The sequence below is a fragment of the Vicia villosa genome, linkage group LG3, assembly GCF_029867415.1.
Source record: "Vicia villosa cultivar HV-30 ecotype Madison, WI linkage group LG3, Vvil1.0, whole genome shotgun sequence".
Lineage (NCBI taxonomy): Eukaryota > Viridiplantae > Streptophyta > Magnoliopsida > Fabales > Fabaceae > Vicia > Vicia villosa.
This window is the reverse complement of record NC_081182.1, coordinates 48,730,690-48,742,719: the sequence shown is the minus strand read 5'-3', so window position 1 is coordinate 48,742,719 and position 12,030 is coordinate 48,730,690. Positions and strand designations below refer to the sequence as shown.

At 31.7% G+C, this 12,030-nt stretch overlaps 1 protein-coding gene across 1 annotated transcript; it reads left to right on the top strand.

Moving 5' to 3' along the window:
• Window positions 1-301: 301 nt before the first annotated feature.
• LOC131661338 (vacuolar protein sorting-associated protein 45 homolog) lies at window positions 302-6,640 on the top strand. Its single transcript, XM_058930848.1, has 13 exons — window positions 302-602; window positions 1,351-1,552; window positions 1,698-1,777; window positions 2,097-2,324; window positions 2,892-3,017; window positions 3,127-3,207; window positions 3,307-3,448; window positions 3,592-3,770; window positions 4,030-4,185; window positions 4,489-4,596; window positions 4,920-5,041; window positions 5,228-5,359; window positions 5,974-6,640. Exons 1-13 carry the CDS (start codon window positions 513-515, stop codon window positions 6,032-6,034), a joined length of 1,707 nt encoding a protein of 568 aa, XP_058786831.1. The 5' UTR covers window positions 302-512; the 3' UTR covers window positions 6,035-6,640.
• Window positions 6,641-12,030: the final 5,390 nt, after the last annotated feature.

Genomic DNA, 12,030 nt, shown 5'->3' with positions numbered 1-12,030 from the left:
ATATATATATATATATATATATAATAGATTTATTTAATTACTTATTATTTTTGTAAAATTATTTTGATGATATAACTGTTTTTTTTAAACGATATTGTAAAACTATTTTTATTATCAGTTTTTATTATTATATTTTTAATTGTTTTTTTAATTAATACTTCAAATTTATATTATCTTATTTTATATTAATAGCAATTAGAATACATAAATGATTAATAAAAAATAAAAAATTATTATTCTATTTTATTTTATATTGTTTAATCTCGTAAAAGAAAATAGGCTGCAATAAAAATTTGCACAAATTGAAAATATTGAAAAAAAGAAACCAAAAGAAGCAAATAAGTCTAAAACGGTGCGTTGCGTTCGTCGTCCTCACCGGTGGTGGATCTGAATTCTGAATTTTGAACCTTCGTTCGTCTCTGTACCTCTCTCTACTCCTCGATTCGCAACCTCTTCAATTCATCTTTCTCATCAATTCACCTTCTTCTCGAGATTCAATTCCTCCACACAACATGGTTCTCACATCGTCTGCGCGCGATTACTTCAACCGCATCTTGCAGGACATCTCCGGCATGAAGGTTCTAATCCTTGATTCCCAAACGGTACGCCACTTTATTCATCGATCATGATCTTCCACACTCCTAACAAATCCGATCAATATATCAGCAAATCGTTTTACTTTTTTGTTCTTTTGACGTGTTGTTGTGTTTATTTGATGTTCAGCTTACAGAGTGCTAAGCATGAATATCAAGATACTTGTGTACTCCATTGTTTTTATCATTTTTATTTATATATTTTTTAATTTGCTGCTTTGAGTTAGTTACGGACAATGAATTGTCACTTATGGTAGTTCAAATCACTCATTTCCAAGTTTCATATGGTTCTATTTCGGCTGCAAATTGTTTTCTGTGTCTGTGCACAAGCATTTAATATTGCAATTGCAATTATATAATGGCTTCAATTTTTTTAGGATTCTTTTGGGTCATTAGTAAATTGTCATTGGGGGGAAGAGGTTTGAATGTTTTCTGAAAGATGAAAATACATCACTGCCTTTGTTAATCTGCTAAGAATACTTGATACTTAATAATAATTTTCCCCTTCCCCAAATATTAAAAAAAATGTAACTATTTTGTCCGACAATGGAAGGCAGGAAGAGGTTGTAGGTTTGAAACTAATGTAGAGTGATGGTGAGACTCCGTCAAATATGGACATGTTTTTTCATTTATGTTTCAAAGGATTAAGGAAAAATATTATGAGACTCCTTAATTTTGATAGTTATAATTGTTTGATCAATTATTTAATTTTTGGTTGTTTATAAGGAAATACATTTTTTCTGTCGAATTTATGCAGGTCAGTATTGTGAGTGTTGTGTACTCACAGTCAGAACTTCTTCAGAAAGAAGTATTTTTGGTAGAATTGGTGGATTCAATTTCCAAGTCAAACGAACCAATGTCGCATCTCAAAGCCATTTACTTCCTTCGACCTACATCAGAGAATATTCAGTTTATGCGCCGGCAGCTGGCTAGTCCTAGATTTGGAGAGTATCACCTTTGTAGGTTCTTCAATTTTGTTGCTTGACACTTAGATAAGCTATAGTATAATTGTTTACTACGAATTAAATTTGTAATTCTCAAAGTTAATAGTGATTTTCTCTCATTGATTTGAAGACACTTTTTGAATCCATTCTAAAATTACAGTTTTCTCCAACATAATGAAGGACCATCATATTCACTTACTTGCTGATTCAGATGAACAGGAAGTTGTCCAGCAAGTTCAGGTAACTGCTTGTGGGATGCATTATCTCTATATTTTAAGTTTGTAGTCTATATGGACTTGCTAGTTTATTTAAAAATTGATAAGAAAATTACAAATCAGTTCTCATGAAACAAGTCCGGAGAAGAAGGGTGTCCTCTTCATTCTATTTCCTCCTATAATTGTGACTTTTATAATTAGTAACCTGTTCTTTATCTGACAAATGGCTTTTCACACTGTCGAGCTTTACGCTTTGAACTCCCATTGTTTGTATTGCAATCTCAAATGCTGAGTTTTATGTTGCAAAGTTTTATTCTTATGTAGTTTTTGTTCTGATCATTCAGGAGTTCTATGCAGACTTTGTTGCTATTGATCCTTATCATTTCACTTTCCACGTGCCTTCAAATTACATTTATATGCTCCCAGCTGTCATAGACCCTTCAGCATTGCAGCGTTTCAGTGATCGGGTTGTTGAAGGTCTGGCTGCTGTTTTTTTGGCATTAAAACGGAGACCTGTAATTAGATATCAAAGAACATCCGACATTGCAAAAAGAATAGCACAGGAAGCAGCTGTGAGTTCAAGCCACATTGTCTAACCTGTATTTTGTAGTTTGTTTTTAATAATTGATGTGGCATTTTAGCAACTTGGTTGATGGTTTCTTGAGTTTAATTTTTTATACCTCCATCATTTGTATGGTTTTGAATTGCATACTGCACAGGGCTTGTCTCCGAGTATATGTATACTTATTTACATATTTATGTTGTTAAAAGTTCAACAGTGGATGAGATACGCTCTTTGTATAAGTTTATAAATAGGTTAATCCTCACTTTACAAGCTAGTTTTGTAGCGGTTGAGTTATGTCCAACCCAAAATTTGTGATGGTATCAATGAATTGAAGTGTGTTAAGAGTCCCACACTGGATGAGATATGTAGTGTTTGAATATTTTATATATGAAGACAATCTTCATCTTACAGGCCGGTTTTGTAGGAGTTGAGTTGTGTCCAACTCAAATTCTAAATATTCAATCTATTTGATATTTGGCTGGCAATTTGTGCACCCTAAGATGTCATGTTATATTATCAGTGATTGTGCTGGCATACATAACAAAACTTATTAACTTTATTGGGCTTAAAACAGAAACTGATGTACCAAGAGGAAAGTGGTCTTTTCGATTTTAGACGAATGGAAGTTTCTCCATTGTTGTTGGTAATTGACAGGAGGGATGACCCTGTAACCCCGTTGCTAAATCAATGGACCTATCAGGTATATGTGATATAAACACAAGTTTAGTGCTTACTAACAAGCTTACAGCTGAGTGATCTGATTTTTTTTTTACATAGCTGATGCTCATATGTGGTGTTATATTGTACAGGCTATGGTTCATGAATTGATAGGAATCCAGGATAACAAAGTGGACGTCAAATCCATTGGTAAATTTCCGAAGGATCAGGAGGTTGGATACATTTCTTACACTGGGTAATATGTCAGAAGCATACTGCAGTCTTGATTTTGTGCTCATTGAAAAGTAGTATTTTGCTAATTCTTGTTGCAGGAGGTTGTGCTGTCATCAGAACAAGATTCCTTTTTCAAAGCAAACATGTATGAGAATTTTGGAGACATTGGTATGAATATCAAGCGATTGGTTGATGAGTTTCAACAAGTGGCAAAGAGCAATCAGAACATCCAAACAGTAGGTTTGTACTTTTTATTTTCTCACATTTCAGAGTACTAAAATCCCTTTCAACTGTTAAGTTCTAAATGTAAAAACTTATTTATACGTAATTAACATGATACATGTTATTAATACTCACCGATTTCATGATTTAACTCTTGGCAGAGGACATGGCCAAATTTGTTGATAACTACCCTGAGTACAGAAAAATGCATGGGAATGTGACAAAACATGTGACTCTGGTAACAGAAATGAGCAAGATAGTTGAAGAGCGAAAACTTATGTTAGTTTCACAAACAGAACAGGAGTTGGCTTGCAATGGAGGGCAAGGAGCTGCTTTTGAGGTATACATTAATCATATAGTCTTAATTATTTGAAATTCTCATCTGGTTGTTCTCAAAATTCAGAAGTTTTATTTATGACCATAAAATTTAAACTAAGAAACATGCTAATTACTTGTATCAATGTTTGTAATATCACTTGGAGTGTGTTTAGTGCATAGTCTAATTTCTGAAATAGTAGCAAATCATATAATTATATCTAATTATTAACACAAGGTTTGGGTGATAATCGAAACTTCTGTCTCTATGTGCTCATTTGCAGGCAGTGACAAATCTACTAAATAATGAAAGCATATCAGATTTAGATCGACTACGTTTGGTCATGCTATATGCTTTGAGATATGAGAAGGACAGCCCTGTTCAATTAATGCAGCTTTTCAACAAACTGTCTTCCAGATCTGCCAAATACAAACCCGGGGTAAACAACTTTAAACTGGTCTCTTTCTCCTTAAATCCATATACTCTGATGCATGAATGTCTGAATATCCCTTCATCCTTAATAGATATTATCCAATTCTAAACCTTATATGAATAGTAGGGGTGGTGAATTTTTTTGGGTTGTATTGTCTTGTCATATCTTTGGCTTTGGATTATAAAATAGAAATTTGGGTTCAACAAGATTGATTAACATAAGAATAGAATTTAAAGGATTATTTTGCTGCTTTTGTCATGGCTACATGACAAAGTTTCTGATATTGATATCTTCATTGTGGCACAACAGCTTGTCCAGTTTCTTTTGAAGCAAGCAGGTGTTGACAAGAGAACTGCTGATCTTTACGGAAATCGAGATCTAATGAATATTGCCCGTAACATGGCACGTGGACTTAAGGTATGCATTAAATTATGAGTTTAATATGTTTTTTTAATCATTATAATATTGGTAAAACTTGATATGATTCATATAAGTTTTTAATTATATTCAAGAAAAATAGTATGTTTTTAGTCTCTCACAGGCCCTTTCCTGGGACTAAAAGTGCACAAATTGTGTATTTTTAGGGACTAAATAAAAACTGTATAGGGGCTGGAATCGTTAGTGTCCAAGTTTACAGGGACCAAAAACATGTCCAAACACTGAATTATTATGATTACCACCACATCATATGCTTGATGATGCAAGTCTTGAATCTCAAAAGTACTGTTTTCTTGCTACAGGGTGTTGAGAATGTTTACACCCAGCATCAGCCACTTCTGTTCCAAATAATGGAAAGCATTGTCAAAGGGCGGTTGAGAGATGTAGACTACCCATTTTTTGGGAATCACTTCCAACAAGGAAGGTTTGTTGCTATTGAATATAAACTTTTCATTGTAATTTTATTTGTAGACTTCTAGGGATCTCATGGTTTATATCCAAATTTGTGATGACACTACATTGTTGCCTGTTTCTCAATATATATATACACAATTATCATAGATCTGTGGAATAATCTGAGTTGTGATGTTGATGACTGAATGAAAACCAGGCCTCAGGATGTAATTATCTTCATTGTTGGTGGGACAACATATGAGGAGTCACGGTCTGTTGCTCTGCAAAATGCCAGCAATACAGGCGTTCGGTTTATACTTGGCGGCTCTTCTGTTCTTAATTCTAAAAGGTATGTTCAACACCTAAAGATAATTCGGATTGAATATTGAGAAATGTTAATTTTTCTTTTCCAATTCAACTTTCAAGTTGGCATGGTAACTACTTGTATGTTTGGATCCACTCTTGGAAGAGCCAAAATCAGTTCTAGAGTTGATTTTGACTGATTTGGTTGATTTTGACATATTTGGTTGCTTTCGAGTTGAATTAATTTCGTCTTCAAAATTGATTCTACATTAAAGTTAGGAATTGTAGCTTTTGATTCTAGAATTGATCTTTATACTTAAATTTATTGTTCAATTCTCTTTCACGTGAATGTACATACAAACATAAAATACTTTACCTTAACTCACTTTTAATTGGAATCAATTTTACTTAATAAATTCAAGTCCCAAACAATGATATTTATTTTTGAAAATTGATAGTTCCAGGTTATTGACGGAAAATTTTTAAGTAGTGATGGTTTGGGTAGGTCTTCAACGTGCCTTTTGCAGATTGATATATTTAGTTATACTTGGTTGTTTATTAATCGGTCATGGGTTGACTTAGCTGCAAAAGCGTCCAGATTGCTTTGCACACGTACCGTTCTGGATTCTTAGAACAGAAGTTTACTATCTGAATTTGCAGGTTTTTCAGGGACTTGGAAGAAGCTCAAAGGGTAGCTCGTTCTAGCACCTCTGTTGTTTGAACTTTGAACTATATCCTGGCATATTTTACATCTTGAGGACCACATAGATATAGTTTTTACAGCTTGAGGCTGCGAATTTTAGTTTTTGGCCAATGTATATGTATAAAGAAAAAGTTGCTAAAGGAGCATGATGTTGGAATATAGACTCGGTAGTCAATCCATTCTTGATCTAGAAGACAATCACCAACCATTGATCAACTTAGGTGCTATCGTCACCATGCAGTTGAGTACGATTTGAGATTGAAGTATGAGAATTTCAAGAGTAAACTGCCTATGACTATCCCTCTCGTTCGCAGGAAAAAAACTCAAAGTATATCAGTACAATGAAAGAAACCTTTTTTTTTTTTAAGCAAAATGGATTCATCGTCGTTTGGCTGATCTAGCGTTAGGTTTTATTGGCACTTACTGGTGAAAGAACAATTTTGTAAAAAATGTCCCATTCTTTTGTATACTAAATGACATTCCATTTGTAGATTCACTGCTTTATAATTTCCAAGTTCAGATCATAATCTGAAATTTGATTGATGTTATTTTATGTAATGTACACGATTATGGCATTGTGTCTGATGGAGAATGTCTTGTAAAGATGAGAACTAATTTTTGATATCTCTGCTGATTTATTTTCTTTCTCACATCTTATTGGTATTATTTTTTCTATTAAATCCCTTATTAAACTCTTTCCTTTGGGGGAGTGAAGACGGGCGTAAAATCCATTGAACTAATCTAAAAAAAGTGTGTTTAGGTAGGGAAGTAGGTAGATTTGGAGGGGGAGTTTAATTTAGTCTTGATGGAAAAATGTTGGTGGAGGTTGCATGTTGATCAAGATGAAGATGAGATGTAGTTTTTAAGATGAGATGATCCTTAATATTTATTTTAAATCAACATAGAAAGAGAAACCAATCAAGTCCATTAAAATCAACAAAATCAAAATTTAATGGTCGTGATTCATTGTTCTCATTTCTCATAATAACCAAGTGTTCTTACTTGAGTCGTCCCCTATATATATATATATATATATATATATATATATATATATATATATATATATATATATATATATATATATATATATATATATATATATATGAGAAAGAGCTCAATAGAATAACAAGTTAACAATTAATCAAAACTTTATAACAACAGCGATTTTGTTTATGTTACAAAGTTTAGTTTTTTTTTTTTTTAAATTAAGGTTGTTCATTTTGATTTAGAAAAGTTAATCATTAAACATAGAAATGTAAATCTAAGTATATAAATTTTAGACAGTAAAATTAAAATTATATTTTAAACGCATAACTTATTAATATGTTATTAGAGAAATTTAACTTTCATATGATAACCATAAAAAAAATAAACATATAAATTTAATACAGAAATGTGGGTATCCAATAACTAAACCACATTATTATTATGGGTACCGGTTTATATTTGGATAACAAAATGGATAACTATTTTTATATTTTAGCATTTGGATTAAATTTTAAAAAATAGAATAATTTGGATACCAATTTAGTTAAGGATAACCGATTTTTTTGCACGTCCCTAATTCTAATCAGACCTAGGAGATTGTATGGAACAAAACTATATCGCTAAAAGTGTATCTTTTTAGGTGAAATTTTATCAACAATAAGATTCCTACTAAAGGCCATGTAGATTCCTACTAAAGGCCATGTTACGAGGTGATGAATAATTTCTTCCGGTTGGACAAGATGTACATCTGTATGTAGAAAAGAGGAGAACTTAACATATTTTCATGGAATGTGAATTTTTTGGAAAAAATTGGAATAATATACAACATTGACTGAGAATTCTAAAAGCTTATTTGAAGGTCATTGAGGCACATGCCCTTCAATTCCACGAATCCCATTATTATAGTAAGAATGCTCGAAAGTGTGTTCATGTCATATGATTGCCAAGCATTTGAGTTATATGGAAAGAAAGAAACTCGCAGACATTCAACAACAAAAAATAAAGTCTCATTCAATTAATAGACAAGGTCATATATTTTTATGTTTGTTTTTGGATGTGGCTAAAGGCAAAGAAGTTGAAGACATTTTTTGATTAATTTCTCTAAAAACTATATCGCTAAAACTTCTCTTTTCAAGTAGAATTTTATCAGCAATAAGATTCCTACTAAAGACCATATGACGAGGTGATGAATAATTTCTCCCAATTGGACAAGATGTATATCTGGATGTAGAAAAGAGGAGAACTTTCAACATATTTACATGGAGTGTGAATTTTTTTTTTTGGAAAAAAATGGAATACTATACAACATTGGTTGAGAATTCTAAGCGCTTATTCAAAGGTCACCAGGGCCTATGCCCTTCAATTCCACGAATCCCATTATTTTAGTAAGAATGCTCGAAAGTGTGTTCATGTCATATGGTTGGCGAGCATTTGGTTTATATGGAAAGAAAGAAACTCACTGATATTCAACAACACAAAATCAAGTCTCATTCGATTAATAGACAAGGTCGTATATTTTATGTTTTGCTTTTGGAAGTGGCTAAAGGCAAAGAAGTCGAAGACATTTTTTGATTTAAGTACTTTGTGGAATACCCTGACGCGTGCCCTGTTATTCCTTTTACATGATTCAGTCTTTGTTTTTAGTCTTTGTAAAAATAATTACACTTTTCTCTCTTTTATTTCTCCTATACCTTTTATAACAAACACATCAAATCTATTGCATTTCTCTTATATTTCTCTCTTCTCACACATTATCTTTCGATCTTCTTATTTTCAACTCACCATAAAAAATCCCCTAAGGCAAAGTTTGGATTAATGGAACAAAACATAGCGAAATGGAACATAATTGAGCAGAGCAGAATGAAATATAGATCCCACTCCATTATTTGATTATTTTATTTTATTAAAATTGTCTCATTCCATCACATACACTCCAAATTGGATGAAAAAAAAATGGAGAATTTGATGAAATGAGATGGAATGGATTCCATCATGTTCCATTCCATTTCATCCATTTTTGCAAATCTAAATAATGAAATCTCATTAGTTATTACTCCATTCTATTCCATTCCATCCCATACCACTAATCCAAACATTCCTAAAAGTTTCTCTTTGAGATTTCCACTGACATCTTTGAGCTTTTACATTAAGTTAAACCTATAAACTTCTTACGCCAAGCTTGTACGAAGGTTGAGCTTGCAACCTTTATATTACTTACAATGTTACAAGATAACTAAGCTCTTGAATTACAGTTATAACACAATTCGATTAGAACAATATAATTACATATCTCTACTTAAGACTTATTCTCTATTAGCACTGAGATAATGACAAGTGTATAATTTTTTTATATAAATAAAGTGAGTGCGAAAGAAGAATGATATATCATATTTTTTGTGTTTTGGAATAGTGCACAAGACTTCTTTATATAGGAGAAAAAATTGGCTCGAAAAAATTAATCCATGGGCTCTAGACGCTCCCTAATCAATTAGCCTACAATGCTAACCAATTAAACCGAGAAAATATGGAAACCATCTAGCTAAGTTTGCTTCCTAATCAACTAAAAGGTTTCCTACTCAATTAGGCGGATACTTTACTTCTTAATTGACTATATATAAGTTCTAAATGATTAGAGAACAAGATTTTTCTTTCCTAATTGGTTAGGACACTTCCTAATTGATTAGTTAGAGGCCAAAAGTAGTTTTTAGAAGGTTTTTGAAATATACATTTTTTTTTATAACATTTTAGCATGTGTGTATTTCCTTAGTACCTTGAGAGCTACTCTTTCTTAATTGAATAACTTTGATCCAAAAGAAAATAAATAGAAAACAAGGCACATGATCGGTCAAGCTTTTACAAATGCAGTTCCTTTCAATGTTGATATTTGTATTTGACTACTTTTGCTCTTAACACTGAAACCTTCAGAGCTTCGTTTTTGACATCTTCTACATTGAGATGCTCATGATTATTTTACCTTTGTTCTTTTGTTATCATCAAAACCACAAATGGTAACATCATAATATGCAGAACACATAAGACCACAAATGTTTCAGATAAGGTTTCTATGGGATGGTGTCAAAGAAGAAGGGAATATACCTTGGGTTAGATGGTCTGATGTTTGTAAATCTAAGATGTTAGAGGTTAAGGGGTTTGTGACCTTCACTTGTTTAGCCTTGCCTCGCTTGAGAATGGAGTTGAACGCTTTTCTCAAAGGCCCTAGGTATGTAGTGTGATATTCTCTCCGCTAGATATCAGAGCATGCAGTTTCTTCAATTTATGGAAGAGGAAGGGGATGGGGAATTCACTAGTGTCGCCCCTGCCTCTTCTTGGTTGAAATGTGGTTATCTTTTAGGTTCTAATGTGAGGGATCCCTCTTATTAGTTTATGGAGGGCATGCATAGGAAAGTGGACTCTGATCTTCTTGCCATTTTTGGGACGGGCCTTGGGTTATGGATAATCCCCTTAAAGTTAGATTTGATAAATTGTATCTCATTTTAGATCAGAAAGAAAAGAGTGTCTGGGAGATAATAGGTTGGTTTGGGGTTTTTAGCGGTGGAAAGCTCCGTCTGTCTAGGTATATGAGTTAATTTTTTATCCCATTCAAGTTATTAATGAAAATATTTTCTTTATTGTTGACGACCATTGGTGGTGGCATCATGGGTCAGACGTGTTAGGATCCTCTCCATTTTTGTCTTTCTCCATTTTCTCCATTACTATAGTTTTATGTGTTAACTACACACATATATAATACATGTGACATATATTCAATAATTTATTTAACTTTATGCACATAAAACTATTAGTAATGAAAATTTCTATTTCATTTAGGAAATGGAGAAGATCCATACCCGGATCAGGCGATAACTACTCTATTACCTCTGCTTATAAGATTCTCTTTGAGCTGAGTTTGAATTTAAGGTTTCCCTCATCTTTAGTGGAGCCGGTTCTTTCCCTTGATTTGGGCTAGTTTGACACCATTAAAAATAGTTGTTTTTTCTTTACAATCCCCACTAGATAAGTTTCGAGGATTCTTTTTGATTTGATAGCTAGTTGTTGTGGTTTGTATTGGCCACCCTTATTTAAAATTTTTTTTTGATATCCGAACTTACAACCGACTAACCTAAAAAAAAGTTTTCCTCACATTTATTTGTTAATTATGAGGTGATCATATTCTTGTGGTATAAAATTTTTGTATGTTCTATTGAGTTACTTAAAATGATATTAAAAAAATATTTTGGTTTTATTATTAAAAAAAGAAATGATAATAAAAATACAATAATTTTATTTTAAATAATTAAATACAATAATCAAAGAGTATTTATGTGAGATGGTTAGAAATATAATATTAATCAAAGATCCTAAATTTTAACTTAATTCTAAACCTACATCAATCAATTTTAAATATAATGAGAATATAATTGACAAATGAATAATGAATAAAAGTATAGTTATTTTAATTGTTAACAAATATATATATATATATATATATATATATATATATATATATATATATATATATATATATATATATATATATATATATATATATATATATATATATATATATATATATATATATATATATATATTAAAAATTCAGGTGACCATACATCACTTTAATGTGTTTTTATACCTTTTTTTCCTACTATTTAAGACAACTAAGTATGGTTCATTTAAAACAAAACTAAAGGTATGGTTAAAAAATTGTTAATGGAATTTTAAATTTATAAAAATAACACAACTCTTTTAATAAATAATAAAGAACTAAAACATTTTTTTATGGGAAGAACTAAAAGATCTATCAATTTCTATCCCATCCCATACATCTCTTACGCATCATTGAGTTGACAAAAATGTTCTCCAGCTTTCGTAGATACATCTTCGGAATCATTCATTTTTTTTTGTTTAGTGTTGTTTTGTTCCGTGAACATACAGAACACTTCTGTAGATGCATCTACGGAAGTGTTTGACGTTATAACTCGCGTCAGACCTTTCTCCTTCCTCATTTCAAACTCTCACCTCTCAAA

Coding starts and splice junctions, on each gene's coding strand:
- LOC131661338 (XM_058930848.1), top strand. CDS start 513: ATGGTTCTCACATCGTCTGCGCGCGATTACTTCAACCGCATCTTGCAG. Junction 3,771..4,029: donor GGCAAGGAGCTGCTTTTGAG/GTATACATTAAT, acceptor GCTCATTTGCAG/GCAGTGACAAATCTACTAAA. Junction 4,186..4,488: donor CTGCCAAATACAAACCCGGG/GTAAACAACTTT, acceptor GTGGCACAACAG/CTTGTCCAGTTTCTTTTGAA.